At 44.1% G+C, this 15916-nt stretch overlaps 1 protein-coding gene across 1 annotated transcript in view; it reads left to right on the forward strand.

Annotated features, from left to right (window-relative positions):
* Positions 1–1904: 1904 nt before the first annotated feature.
* Positions 1905–15916, forward strand: part of FAM241A (family with sequence similarity 241 member A) — a gene marked incomplete at its 5' end in the record, with an annotated part of 35036 nt that continues 21024 nt past the window's right edge. The window contains one exon of the mRNA XM_038755325.1: positions 1905–2006. Within this exon, the coding sequence (XP_038611253.1) occupies positions 1905–2006 (102 nt within the window). The remainder of the gene's footprint in view (positions 2007–15916) is intronic.

Raw genomic sequence — 15916 nt, forward strand, 5'->3', positions numbered from 1 at the left:
GTGGAAGATTATTCTTGTTTCCACCCCAGTGCTCAGTGAAGTGCTTGGTACTTAATAAGCACTTTACAAGTGCTGAAATTATCATCATCGTTATTATTATTATGCTCAGACACACTTAACAAGGGTGATGCTCAATATCCTTATGCTATACGCAGGACAGGACAACATTCTCCCTCTTTCACTAATTTCCTCATTAAGCAGACCATAAAAACCTGTTCACTTGGATGTAGGAAGCAGAACTGGCTTCAATAGGAACAGCACTTATTCTTGTTAGGAATATTTTCAAAATAACTTTTCCAATCAACCAGTAATATTTACTGAGCACCTATCGGGTGCAGAGCGTTGTACTAAGCACTTGGGAGAGTATAGTGGAGTTAAGGCAGGATCCCTGCCTTCGAGAAGCTTGCAATAATAATAGTAGTAGTGGTATTTGTTATATACTATGAGAACTATGTTATGTACTATGTTATGTACTTTCTATGTACTATGAGAAGCAGCGTGGCTCAGTGGAAAGAGCGCGGGCTTTGGAGTCAGAGGTTATGGGTTCAAATCCCGGCTCCGCCAATTGTCAGCTGTGTGACTTTGGGCAAGTCACATAACTTCTCTGGGCCTCGGTTCCCTCATCTGTAAAATGGGGATTAAGACTGTGAGCCCCCCGTGGGACAACCGGATCACTCTGTAACCTCCCCAGCGCTTAGAACAGTGCTTTGCACATAGTAAGCGCTTAATAAATGCCATTATTGTTATTATTATTATGTGCCAGGCACTGTACTAAGCCCTGGGGTGGATAGAAGCAAATCAGGCTGGACACAGTCCCTGTCCAATCACCATTCTGCAGATGAGGTAACTGAGGTACAGAGAAGTGAAGTGACTTACCCAAGGCCACACAGCGGACGAGTGGTGAGCGGGGATTAGAACCCACGACCTTCTAACTCCCGGGCCCCTGCTCTATCCCCTATGCCAGGCTGCTTGGGAGACAGACACTAAAACATATTACAGATAGGAGGAAGTCTTGGAGTATGTGAGTCTGTACATAAGTGCTACTGGAAGTGTATGAGAAGCCAAGTTTTAAAGTGGCATGGAAGTAGCAATAGGGGAGATATGAGGTGGGGAGATTGGAAATTAAGGAAGGCTTCCTGGAGGAGGTGTAATTTATAAGAGATTTGAAGATTGGGAGGTCCGTGGTCTGTTGGATGTGAAGGCGGAGGTTGGGAGCCGATGTGAGCAGTAGGTTGAAGCAGCGTGGCTTAGCAGCAAGAGCCCAGGCGTGGAAGTCAGAGGACGTGGGTTCAAATCCCGGCTCCGCCACTTTTCTGCTGGGTGACCTTGGGCAAGTCACTTAACTTCTCCGTGCCTCAGTTACCTCATCTGTAAAATGGGGATTAAGACTGTAAGCCCCACGTGGGACAACCTAATTACCTTGTATCTACCCCAGCGCCTAGAACGGGGCTTGGCACATAGCGCTTAACAAATACCATCATTATTATTGTTAGCGGATGAGATGAGGAGGGGGCACAGACACACTAAGTTCATTTGAGAGGGTTGAAGTTCGGGAGCGGGGAGAAGAGTGGATAAGAAGAAGGGAGAGAGTTGCCTGAGTGCCTTGAAGAGACAGTGTTGGGGAGTTTCTGCTCGATGAGGAGAAGCAGGTAAGGCGAGGAGGAGTTCAGCTTTTCTGAGCCTTCCCGTTCATTTTAATTATACTTCCCTCAACCCTCATTTCCTGGGATAATATGCCACGTAAAACAGACTGGAATTGTTTTTAGCTTTCTGACTTTCCCCTCCTTCAGCTTTCAGTTGGTAACAGGTTGCCACGTTCAGTGATTTAGCAACAGCAGGTCTCTAAGAAGGGGCTGTACGGAGAATCTGGAAGGGCACACAAGCAAGAAGACCAGATTAAATGATTGTCTGGACGTAGCAGAGCGTGGTCTCAAACACTGCAACAGAGCAGTGGACTGGCAAAAGCCCCTTACAGTGGACAGATAAGCTTGACAGGCAGCAGTAAGGTGAGAGATTGTTTTCTTTTCATTCAGTCGTATTTGTTGAGTGCTTACTCTGCGCAGAGCCCTGTATTAAGCACTTGGGAGAGTAAAGTACAACAATAAAAGGACATTCCCTGCCTACAGTGAGCTTACTGTGTAGCGGGAGTTTACCCCCCTGCAGACTGTAAACTCTCCACGGGCAGGGCTTGTGTCTACCAACTCTATAGGATTGTACTTTCCCAAACGTGCTTGGTGCATAGAAAGCACTTAACAAATACCATTATTATTTGGATGGGAAGCAAGGACCAAAATCTCCACTGGCTGAATTTGCTTCTTGAAGGAGAGAAATGAGTCTTGAATATTGATTCTTTTTATTATTAATCCCCATTTTACAAGAGAGGTAACCAAAGCGCTGAAGAGTGAAGCAATTTGGCCCACATCCCACAGCAGACAAGTGGCGGAACTGGGAGTAGGAACCAGGTCCTACTGACTGCCAGGCTCTATCCACTTACCCTCCAAGAGGTGCCCCTTCTAGGACACCACAGCATATGGTGTAGTGGATAAAGCGCGGGTCTGGGGCCCAGAAGGTCACTGGTTCTAATCCAGGCTCCACCGTTTGGCTGCTGTGTGACCTCGGGCAAGTCTCTGCACCTCTCTGTGCCTCAGTTACCTCATCTGTAACAAATGGGGATTAAGAGTGTGAACCCAGTCTGGGACAGGGACTGTGTCCAAACTGATTAACTTCTATCTAGCTCAGTGCTTAGAGCAGTGCTTGGTACATAGTAAATTCTTAATTAATCCCAACTAGGAGGGGGGGTTCATGATAAAGGGACTGCCGTCGCTACACCCTGCCTCTTTATCAGTGCTCCACAGGTCTCTGCTTTCTCTAAGGTCACCCGAGGGAGGGGTCGCAAAGGTGGAGGCGCAGTACAATCCCGATCCCACTGCCCAGCAGCTGAGTGTGGTGAGAGGATAAAGCAGCTGGGGAGTGGGAGAAACCAGAGCAGTCATTTTGCCACGGGCTCCAAATATGGGCCTTCCTTTCCCGAGGAAAAATAATTTGTTCTGGGAAGTATTGGGAAATGTGCAGCCTTTGGGTGGGCGGAAGCACCCGCCCCAAGGCCTGGAGTCCCTGTGCCATATGGGGCCTGTGGGCTCGGGGATTGGGGGGCTGTGTCAAACCCAGGGTGGCCCCCTCCCCCTGCCCCGGCCAGGGAAAAGCTTCGCCCCCACAGGAGCGAAAGGTGGACAGAAGGCCCGGAACGACTTTGAGAAGATCGGAAAGTTGCGGCCATTGGACCGAGACCAAGGATTCGTCCCCTCCCGGTGGCTTTGCACTGCCGTTCGTGTTATTGCTGCTATTTTTCCCCACTCACCCAATTATTCTCTCCTTGCCATCACCTTCTCCCTTTAGCCCGTGAGCCACGGACCCAATCTGAAACAGCGTCTTTCTATCTGCCCTCAACTCTTAATATAGTGTCCTACTCATTATAAGCAGCTAATAAAAGCCAGCAGGAAAAGACCGACCACCCTGACTTCTATCCTACATTTTCCTGTCTATTTTTATCAGCGGGACATTCCTGGAGGAATAAAAGAACTAGATCCCTAGCCTCCCTTCTAAGATAAAGACAAATTTCCCCATCCTGTTTCAGCACTTTGTCACGTATTGATTCTTGACTTTTAAGGACGAAAAGGAAAGGTTTTTTTATTTTATTTTACGCCGTTTGGTAAGCCCTTACTATGTACCAGGCGCTGGGGTGGATACAAGGTAATCGGTTTGGACACAGTCCCAGTCTCACTCACAATCTTAATCCCCGTTTTACAGTTGAGGCAACTGAGGCGCACAGAAGCTAGGTGACTTGCCCAAGGTCACATAGCAGACAAGTGGCAGAGCCGGGGTTAGAGCCCAGATCTTTCTAATTCCCAAGCCATTCTCTAGCCACTTACGCCACGCTGCTTCTCATTTCCCTACCCTGCTCGAATTCATAAGCGGTTCCTATCTCAAGAAACACTGGTGACTTGGCAGCCTTCCTTCTCAGGAAAAGCAGTTGTTTCTCCCAAGCGTGTGTTTATCTCCAACCAGCACTGAGCAATTTGAGCTTTTCCTTTTCGTTCTGCTAATCCTAACCATGCCTGCATCAAAGTAAAAATTGTTCAGAAAGAAAGGGAGTTGGTCATTTTCCCTCTTCGAAATGTAAATGTTTACTCTTCAGTTTTTACGGCCCTCAAACTAACTTAATACCTGAATCCAGACCAATAGGGACGTTGGTCATGGATTTTTGTGGCATTACGTACAGAACTACATATAGTAATAATGATGATAATAATAATAATGGTATTTGTTGTTATTATTATTATCATCATTATTATTATATGTAGTTCTGTACGTAATGCCACAATGTTAAGCGCTTACTATGTGCCAAGCACAGTTCTAAGCGCTGGGGTAGATACAGGGTGATCAGGTTGTCCCACGTGGGGCTCACAGTCTTAATCCCCATTTTACAGATAATAATAATAATTAATGTTGGTATTTGTTAAGTGCTTACTATGTGCCAAGCACCGTTCTAAGCACTGGGGTAGATACAAGGAAATCAGGTTGTCCCACGTGGAGCTCACAGTCTTCATCCCTATTTTACAGCTGAGGTAACAGGCACAGAGAAGTTAAGTGACTTGCCCCAAGTCACACAGCTGACAAATGGCGGAGCCGGGATTAGAACCCAAGACTTCTGACTCCCAAGCCCGGGCTCTTCTCTCTAAACCCCGCTGCTTCTCATCTCCTGAAGAACATGGCCTAGTGGAAAGCACCTGTTTTTAGGAGTCCAAGGATCTGCGATCTAATTGCAGCTCCACCCCTTACCCGGTGTGTGACCTTGGGCAAGTCACCCAACTTCTCTGGACTTCAGTTTCCCCATCTGTAAAATGGGGATTAATACCTGTTTTTCCTCTCCTCTAGACTGTGAGCCCCATGTGGGACTGGGACTGTGGCTGACTTGATTATCTTGTATCTACCGTAACGTTTAGTACTGGGCTTGGCACATGGCACTTAATAAATTATTATTATTATTATTATTATTTATTATTATTATTATTATTATTATCCAGCCTCTGGGGTGCTCTTCTTTGTCACCTGGTGGCTACACTAAATTTATACTAACTCTGTATTTGAACATAACCCTACTTTGGGTAAGAGCCTATCAATCAGTCGAATTTATTGCATGTTTATTTCGCGTAGGGCACTATACTAAGCGCTTGAGAGAGTAGATTATAGCAGATATGGTAGACGTATTCCCTGCCCACAAGGAGCTCACAATCTATGAGTGGTTAAAAAAGACTGATGGGCAACTGATAATTAATTCAGCCCGAAATGCGCACAGAAGGTATTCTCTGGCTGAGCTTTCGATTAGCCATTTGTAATGTCTGTTGTTTCTGCATCTTTCTCTTGGCATCGTAATCTTCAATTTTCTCTTCAGAAACAGAGACTCATTCTCTTTATTGTCTCTTTGAGGCTGTTTTGCCCAACAGTCTGTTGCTGTTCCATATTGTGTAAGGACAGATTGTCACCGAGACCTTTTGTCTTTGTTATCCAGCTTGTACTATCTGAATTGTTATCTTCACAAATTTGAAGTGTAAGTAAATTTAGCATAAATCTACGCCCGTGGAGCCGAGACGCTAGCTCATCCGTTTGGTCACAGCCACGTGGGATAATGCCAGAACCCCAGCGTTTTCCTTTTAATAGAATTCACACTGAAATCAATGGAAGTCCTGTGGGCGAAGGGAGAGCTTGCCAGAGTAAAAAGATGCATTTGCTCAATGAATCAATTAATCATATACGTTGAGCACTTACTCTGTGCAGAGAACTGAACTAAGGGTATGGGAGAGTAAAATAGAATAAGTAGGCACAATCCCTGTTCTCATGGAGCTAACGCTCTAGTAGGGCATAAATAAATAAATAAATAAATAGGGAATAAATAAATAAATGAATGAATGAATGAATAAATAAATAAATAAATAAAATATTTATTTTATTTTGTTAGTATGTTTGGTTTTGTTCTCTGTCTCCCCCTTTTAGACTGTGAGCCCACTGTCAGGTAGGGACTGTCTCTCTATGTTGCCAACTTGTACTTCCCAAGAGCTTAGTACAGTGCTCTGCACACAGTAAGCGCTCAATAAATACGATTGATGATGATAGGGCAGACAGATATTAAAGTAAACTAATGGTAAGAGAAGCAACTGAGTATAAGGAAATGTGCAGATGTGGGGCTGGGGCTGGGGATGAGTACCTAAATAGACAGGACTAACTGGAGAAGAGAGCAAGACACAGTGAGTAGTTGGTATCAGTTACTCAGAGGTATTTATTGAGTGCCTACTCTGTGCAGAGCATTGTATTCAGATCTTGGGAGAGTGCAGTTCAGCAGAAGTAGCGGATACATTCCCTGCCTGTAGCGAGCTTACACTCCAGAGGGGGACACAGACATTAATATAAAGGATATATATAATATAACATATATATAATATAATATAATGTAATATAAAATATAATATAATGTAATATAAAATATAATATAATGTAATATAAAATATAATATAATGTAATATAAAATATAATATAATGTAATATAAAATATAATATAATAGAATATGATGTAATATATAATATGATGTAATATAATATAGAAATATAAAGGAGTAGTTTATAATTTGAAGAGTCAGCTGGGTGTTAGTAGGAGAGCAGTGAGGATATGTAGGGGGGAGAGAGGTGATCGAATGCCTTGAATCCAGTGGTGAAGAGTTTCTGCTTGATGCAGAGATAGATGGGCAATTATCGGAGATACTTAAGGAGTGCGGGGGGGATATTTGTGGAACTATATTTTTAGAAGAATGATCAAGGCAGCAGAGGGAAGTATGGACTCGGCGGCGAGGGCAAGAAGGAGGCTGATGCAGTGGGTGAGACAGGTGTGACAAATACTTGTACCACTGTGGTGGCAGTTTGCATGACCTAGTGGTTAGAGCACAGTCAGAGGATGTGGGTTCTAATCCCGGCTCCACCACTTGTCTGCTGTGTGACCTCGGGCAAGTCACTTAACTGCTCTGTGCCTCAGTTACCTCATCTGTAAAATGGGGATTGAGACTGTGAGCCCCACGTGGGACAATCTGATTATCTTGTATCTACCCCAGTGCTTAGAACATCGCTTGGCACATAGTAAGCCCTTAACAAATGCCATTATTATTTGGATGGGAAGCAAGGACCAAAATTTCCACTGGCTGAATTTGCTTCTTGAAGGAGAGAAATGAGTCAAGGAAAATGCCGAGGTTTGCAGACCCGTGAGACAAGGGAAGGATGGTGGTCTTGTCTTCAGTGATTGAAAAGTTGCGGGGGAGAGAGTGTTTGAGAGTAAAAATTCATTTGGTCGTATTTACTGAGCACTTTCTGTGTGCAGAACTGTTCTAAGGGCTTGGGAGAGTACAATACAACAATAAAAAGACATATTACCTACCCACGACGAGCTTATAGTCTAGAGGTGAGGAGTTTGGTTTGGAGCAAGGGAAGGCAAGGGAAGGACATCACGATCGAGATATCCTGAGGACGGGAGCAAATGAGGGCTTGCAGAGAACTGGAGAGGTTGGGGTGGAGAGGCAGATAGAATTAGTGGACCAGTAAACCTATGCTGGTATGAGGAAATAAAGTAATAAATTGAAAAGATGAGAAGGCTCAAACCCTGACAAACAATGTTAAAAAGTTTGGTAGATTCTTTATCTTGGTGCCTCAAGGGTGCTGCTGTTGAAGCTGCAAAGCCATAGAGCTGCTAATAATAATTCAGATAATTTCTATCTAATTTTTTTCTGTGTAGCCAGGGAGCCATCCAAAATGTGAAAGCCTGACCTTAGCTCCAACTTCTGAGAAAGTCGTTTCTACAAAAATAAAAGCTACGATGAAGGGAAGGTCCCCGGATCGGATAGCTTTCCGACAAAATCTGCAAGCCAGGAGGGGACTTATTGCTTAGTCACACTTCCCGGGTAATTCCTCAGAATGTGGAAAATTATTGAAATGCCTCAGGCTTCAGGAGATACCATCACCATCTCCAAGACCGCTGGCTGTGGAAACTACCAAACTCTCTCACTACTCTCTACTGCCAGTAAGGTCTTGATCCAAATCCTACTGGAAAGGCTAGTAAAAAAAAAACTGTCATTCAGAGGGCACAATGAAGCTTTAGACCAAAATGCAACCTAGCAGAAGTGATCTCTGCAGAGTGAAAAATACAGAAGAATCCCAGAGGGCAATACCAAGAAGCGGCACGGCTTAGAGGATAGAGCACGGGCCTGGGATTCAGAAGGACATGGGTTCTAATCCCGGCTCTTCCACTTGTCTGCTGTGCGGCTTTGGGCAAGTCAGTTCATTTCTCTGGGCCTCCGTTCCCTCATCTGTAAAATGGGGGGTTAAGATTGTGAGCCCCATGCGGGACAGGGAAGGCGGCCAACCCGATTTGCTTGTTTCCACCCCAGGGCTCAGTGCAGTGCCTGGCACGTAGTAAGTGCTTAACAAATACCACAATTATTATTATTATATAATTAGGCTGAGGCACAGAGAATCAATCAATCAGGGCTTTTTACTGAGTGCTTACCATGTGCTTACTAAGTGCTTGGGGAGAGTACAGTATAACAGAATTAGTAGACACCTTTCCTGCCTGTAACACGCTTACAGGCCAGAGGCCCGGGGTCACACAGCAGAGAGGTAGTGCTTTTTCCACTAGGCCACGCTGCTTTAACCGGGTATCAGAAGGTGCTTCCGATGGATAAGGATCTGATCAACTCAACAAGTGATGAGCAGCATCAAAACTTTGAGATAATTACCCACGAGCCACTTCTCACTGATGTCTCTTTGTCATCAGGAGGGATATCAGAAGACACGCAGATGATTGCAAACAGATTTTCAGAGTCAGTGTAGCAATATGAATGGACATCAAGCCTGAAGAAGATCAAGCCCACCTAATAATAATGACGGCATTTGTTAAACGCTTACTATGTGTAAAACACTGTTCTAAGCGCTGGGGAGGATACAAGGTGATCAGGTTGTCCCACGGGGACACAGTCTTACAGTCTTAATCCCCATTTTCCAGATAAGGGGACTGAGGCACAGAGAAGTTAAGTGACTCGCCCAAAGTCACACAGCTGACAATTGGCGGAGCCGGGATTTGAACCCATGACTTCTGACTCCCAAGCCCGGGCTCTTTCCACTGAGCCAGGCGGCTTCTCTACCCACCCTAGAGAAACCCTAGTCAACCGAAGATTTTTATGAACACACAGCCAATCACCAGATTCTGCTACCTAGCCAAGACATTATCCAGTGAGTCACTTAATGACAACATTAAATCCAAAACACCTAATTGACCTTTGCAGATTGACGGTATGCCATCAATGTAAACATTACAATTCGGCCCTCTGGACTGTAAGCTCCCCGTGGGAATAGTAATAATAATAATGATGGTATTTGTTAAGTGCTTGCTATGTGCCAAGCACTTTTCTAAGCACTGGGGTAGATACAGGGTAATCAGGTTGTCCCACATGGGGCTCACACTTTTAATCCCCATTTTACAGTTGAGGTAACTGAGGTACAGAGAAGTGAAGTGAGTTGCCCAAGGTCACACAGCAGACAAGTGGCAGAGCTGGGGTTAGAACCCACGTCCCCTGACTCCCAAGCCCCTGGTCTTTCCACTAAGCCATGCTGCTCTGCACACAGTAAGCACTCAATAAGTACGATTGATTGATTATTACCTCTTGTTATAGTGTAGTCTCCCAAGCACTTAGTATCATTTTCTGCATACAGTAAATGCTCAATAAATATGATTGATTGATCAACGAGACCATAGCCGTCATAGCAAATGGTAAGTGCTAGCGTCTAGCCTCCTATTTGCCTGCGAAGCTGGATTTGTCACAGAAAGCATCTGGTTTTTGAAGCGGTGTTTCCTCTGAATTGAAACCAGCATCAAATTACAAAACCAGTTTATCAGCAATGAAATCCTGGATGGCAGTTCAGTTCCACCAACCTCAAGGCAGTGCTCATTGCAGTGCAGCTTCAGTGGGTACTCAGTAGTTCATTCAGTCGTATTTATCAAGCTCTTACTGTGTGCAGAGCACTGTACAAGCACTTGGGGAAGTGGAATACAGCAATAAACAGACGCATTCCCTGCCCACAACGAGCTTACAGTCTAGAGGGACATAGGGACATATAGGATAGGACATATCAGTGGTATTTATTTAGCTTTTGTTTTGTGCAGAACACTGTACTAAGCTCTTGGGAGGGTTTAGTACAGCAGAGCAGGCGAACACTTTCCCTGCCCACAAATAGCTTATAGTCTAGAGGACTTCAGAGGACATATAAAAAGAATCCAAGCAGTTCCTATATAAGGAAACAAAGAGGGAGGGAGGACAGAAAAATATTTTGACGATTTAGTGACGTATAATTTCAAAAGAGTGCTTTGCACACAGTCAGCGCTCCATAAATACGATTGAATGAATCCCTTTGGATTAGGACAGCCTGGCACCTTCCCATCTCCCTCAAACCCAAACTGCCACTCTCCAGGGAGTTCAAAAAGAGTGAATTTGGGGAGAATAGCACATTTTGAATATACCCCATGTTCCCCCTATAAATTTTCACTTGGAGCATATTTTGTAATTATCCCTCTATGTCTGCTACTTATATCCGTTCTTTCGCCTCTGGAATAATTGACAATTTATGACTACTGTCTTCCTGATTAAATGGCATGTTCCTTGAGGGCAGGGATGTGCTCTTAGGCTCGAACAATCGGCTTAGTTCAATGCTGTGCATGTAGAAGGCTGTCAGTCAGTGCTGTTACTATGGTTACTAATACACTAACCCACTGTTTTCAATGATGGTTTGGGGGATCCACCTCAAAGTGAACAAAGTTTATCCTTCCTGGTTGGCTTTTGATAGGTTGAAACGGCCCTCTGCTCCTGCAGCTGGCAAGGTGCAATGCCTCTTTGTGCTCCTAGATACAGAGTTTCAGAAACTCTGATTTGCATTTTGTTTCCACACCATTTATTTTAACTCAGTATCTGACGCTGCCTAACCTAAGGTGACTTCCACTTTCGTTCCTTAGAGATCATTATTTGCAGGCAATCCAGACCAGCTCAAAAGGCAGATTAAGAAAGCCGGAGCCTTCTTGAGGTGTTAAAAATCGAGTCCAGCCCATCATCTGTGGGAGACACAAAGCTGTGAATGATAAAAGGGAGGAGGGTTCAACCGGGTGAAGTGTGACATCGCTTGGGGCCCGTCGTGGTAGTACACCAGAAACTTTGTGTGGTTTCCTGAAAGGGCCGGGAGACTCTCTTCCAAGTCAATGAGCGGTGCGCGAGCTTGCCACAATTCGGGTGTAACATGTCTTCAGTTTAACTTGCACAATGTGCAGGTGCAGAGTTGTTTGTGGTCACATTCTTTGCAAGGCACAGAAGCTGCCACCTTTATCTTGTTTAGATGAAAATTTGGGGCCATTCACCTCAAAGCTGATAGTAAACTAATGCCACACTGAGCCCAAATGACTTAATGCTTACTGATTAAATCAAGGCATCGCATAAGAATTCAATTATTATTTTTATCCTGATGATTATGATCTCGTAAACTGATGTCCCAAACCATGAAAACAAATGGAGCCTCCCTACCCCAAACCCCCCAGGTGCTCGGTTAGACTAACTGGGTAGATTTAGCACCAGAGATAATTGATCTGCAATAATATCTTCAGGTGCTACATAATAAGCATCAATCAAGGCGCTGCCTTTATGCATGGTGAGAAGTGACAAGATGTAGAACAAAAGTACACAGCATATCGTAGGCAGCATCTGAAATGTCAGTTGAAAAAGCCACAAGAGGCAGAATAATAAGTGTTAGATTTGACATAAGACAAAGGAGCAGGAGCAGCCTTTAGCCCGAAAAAAGGGTCCCTGTTTTAAGAGGGAGGAAGAGCGGGTGTCTTGGGCCCATTTTACAGGTGAGAGAACTGAGGCACATAGAGGTCACACAGCAAGTCTGCAGCAGAGGTGCAGTTAGCACTTGTGTCTCTTGACTCAGACCACGCAGGCTCTCCTTTGCCTCTAAGAGAAGGCACCTCTCAAATGCAGGCAGCCCTAAAATGATAGCATCCGTTAATCTGTAATTAAAGACACAATGTAGGATTCCCCCTCTGGGTGACCCTGCAATTTATTTTATGGTATTTGTTAAGCGCATACTATGTGCCAGGCACTGTTCTAAGTGCTGGGGTAGATACAGGGTAGGTTGGACACAGTCCGAGTTCCACATGGGGCTCACAGTCTTAACCCCGAAGTGACGTAACTGAGGCCCAGAGAAGTGAAGTGACTTAGCCAGCGTCACACAGCAGGCAAATGGCAGAGCAAGGATTAGATTCTGGGTCCTTCTGACAGCCAGTCTCGTGCTCTATCCACCTCGCTTCCCATGTGACAGGTCTTGATACTTTCAGTCCTAGACTAACCTTAGAGCAGGGCCTGTTGGAGTGTAGCTGCTGAATTTGTAATGAAATGTACAGTGCTTACTGCTCTGCACATAGTAAGCGCTCAATAAATACGATTGATTGAAATTCGGGGCCACTGTGTCATGAGGACTCACAAGAAGAGCTCATAATCCGCCTACCCAACTTAGAATTGACCCTGTCTAGAAGCCCTACGTGTCCTAGATGGAAGCTAATAATAACCGTGAAGATGCCAGAGGTCACCCGAAGAGGGGAATTCGTAACATAATTTTTAAGCGGTGTGCTTAGGGGATTCACAGAAGAGCAATGAGTCTGAGTGAATCAGGTATCTTGATATCACTGACATATGAACGATAGCAGCTGATATAAGACAATGCCTCCGGTCTTGCCTGATTTCTGTCCCGCCAGGTCATCCTCTCAGCTAGAAAGAAAGTGCATTTTCTTAACCCAGCCCGTATTTCAGTTCATATTTCAGGCCTCATCTGTCTCCCACCACCCTGCCTTCCCAAACTGCCCCCATCTCAGAGAAGGAGGTGCACCTTTGCAAGTTTAAAAGATCTTTCCAGAGCTTCTGTGTGAGACTACTTTTTGCCCCGGGAATGAGAACTGAGAATAAATACACTCGGGTTATGATCATCTCCTAAAACAGTAGTTGTTCACTGTACTAAGCGCTAAGGTAGACTCAAGGTCATCAGGTTGGTTAGACATAGTCCATGTCCCACATGGGGCTCACAGTTTAAGTGGGAGAGAGTGAGTATTGAATCCCCTGAAATTTAGGCGCTGAGAAGTGAAGTGGCTTGCCCAAGGTCACACAGGAGGTAAAAGGCAAAGCCAAGATTAAAACCCAGGTCCTCTAACCCCCAGGCCCGTGCTGTTTCTACTATTCCATGCTGCTTCCCACGGCTTACGGTGCTAGAAACTGCTCAGTTCCCCACAGGCTGAAAAACATCATTTAAAAGTCTCTTAGCGATCTTCATGTGCATTATTTTTAAAATGTGACATTTGCAGAACATTGGGAAGGATGTTTTGTAGATGATTTTGTCCAAAGCAGCATGTCTTAGTGAAAACAGCACGAGCCCGGGAGTCAGAGGACCTAGATTCTAATCTTGGCTCTGCCAAGTGCTTGCGGTGTGGCCTTGGACAAGTCATTTCACTTCTGTGCCTCAGTACTTCTCTTCTCCTTCCTAGAGTATGAGCCCTCTGAGGGACAGGGACTGTGTCCAACATAGTTAACTTGTACCTACCCCAGTGGTTAGGAAAGTGTTGGACATATAGTAAGCGCTTAACAAATACCATTTTTAAAAAGTGCCCCCTCCCCCCCCAATAAATAAATAAGTAAATAAATAAATAAATGAATGAATGTTGATTTGAAAAGGTGTGGAAACCCCTTAAATTTTTCTTCTGTTGTAATCTATGTCAGAGCCCAGGCCTGGGATTTAGAGGACCTGGGTTCTAGTCCTGCCTGCACCACTTAACTGCTGTGTGGCCTTGGGCTAGTCACTTAACTTCTGGGCCTCAGTTCCCTCATCTGCAAAATGGGGATTCAATAGCTGTTTTCCCCTCCTACTTAGACTACGAGCTCCTTGCAGAACCTGATTTTCTTGTGTCTACCTCAGCTTTTAGTGCATTCCTTGGTACGTAGTAAGCACTTAACCAATATTATAATTATTAATAGTAGTGTCACTTGGAGGATCATTAGAAATAAAATATAGGATACTTGGATTCAGTACCTAAATCCTTGTCTTTTGCTAACCATGCACCTACGATTATAATAAATTACAGATAGCATTCTGTTGTACTCTGCCAGGTGTTTAGCACAATTTTCTTCACACAGTAGACACTCGCTCAGTAAGTACTATTGACTGATTTTTATTTCAGTTTTTCATTCAACATTTTTTAGCTTCAGGAAGCTTACTTCAAAGAAATAGGTCATCGGAAAAAAAAACTACTAGAAGAAAAAGCCTAGCTTTCATGAAAAATTATCAAGGCTTTTGCTCAGTTATGTCGAGGGATAGATCTAATAGCTAGTAAACAGAGTAATTTCTTTGATACATTTTAGAACTTGGCCTCCACTTTGAAAACCTGAAGAGTACAGAAATTAAGATTCTCGAAATAGGGATTCCAAGGCACTAGAATGTCAACATAGCTATATCCCCCTAAGAAACTTTATTTCTTAGCACAAATTTTGGCTTTTTAGTTCCTCTGGTATACTGCTGGGGATAAGTTACACAGCTATTGTTCCCTTGTTTGCCCAAGTGAGGCTACGGTCTAACAGAGAGGTTTGTTTTATGAAATACTTCCTGATACCGCAGAATTGATTCACCCTTCCTTCCACCCCTTTCGGTGTAACAGAAGAGGCAGAAATCTATGTTTATGTTCATTCATTCATTCAATTGTATTTATTGAGCGCTTACTGTGTGCAGAGCACTGTACTAAGCGCTTGGGAAGTACAAGTTGGCAACATATAGGGACGGTCCCTACCCAACAGTGGGCTGACAGTCTAGAAGGGGGAGACAGAGAACAAAACAAAACATATTAATAAAATAAATAAAATAAATATGTACAAATAAAATAGAGTAATAAATACGTACAAACATATATACAGGTGCTGTGGGGAGGGGAAGGAGGTAAGGCCGGAGGGATGGAGAGGGGGAGGAGGGGGAGAGGAAGGAGGGGGCTCAGTCAACATTAACAACATTAATGTTGTTAATGTTTTGCAAATGGGTAGCCAGCGTACGAGCACAGGATCAAATACGTTCTGGGAAAAAAATTGGGGATTTTTCAAAGGGTAATAACTTTGAAAACATTAGGGTACGGGGTTCTGAGAAGCGGCATGGCTTAGTGGAAAGACTGTGGACCTGGGTTCTAATCTTCTATGAGATCTTGGGCAAGTCACTTCTCAGTGTCTCAGTTTCCTCATCTGTAAAATGAGGATTTAATAACCGATCCTTCTTCTTCTTAGACTGTGATCCTCATGTGGGACAGGGACTATGAGCTGATTATCTTGTATCCACCCCACTGCTTAGTACAGTGCTTGGCACACAGTAAGCGCTTAATACCACAGTTAATTAATCTGAATGGGGTATGCACCTCCTAAAACTCCTAAATACTCCCATGCTGAATCTGCCCCGCTTTGCTGTGGAGGTAGGACCTGTATTGTGAAATATTAATCCCCCAAGAGATTTTCTAAGAAAAAGAAAGTAAACAAAAAGGAGTAGTTTCTTGAGCTTTCAATGCCCTTAATCTTACTGCAGAAGTGAGATGAGAAGAATGAAAATACCCTTAAATTTATATCTTTAAGAGCTATTTATCCAATCAAGGGCTTAGCTGCATTTAAAATTTCAGCACTTCATTTCGGAGGCAACTGAGTGGTAGTTGTTTCATGGAGCTGTGAGAGCAAACCATCATCAGTGTACAGTACTAGGGAAAACCAGTATT

This window comes from Tachyglossus aculeatus, chromosome 12 (genome assembly GCF_015852505.1).
Source record: "Tachyglossus aculeatus isolate mTacAcu1 chromosome 12, mTacAcu1.pri, whole genome shotgun sequence".
NCBI lineage: Eukaryota > Metazoa > Chordata > Mammalia > Monotremata > Tachyglossidae > Tachyglossus > Tachyglossus aculeatus.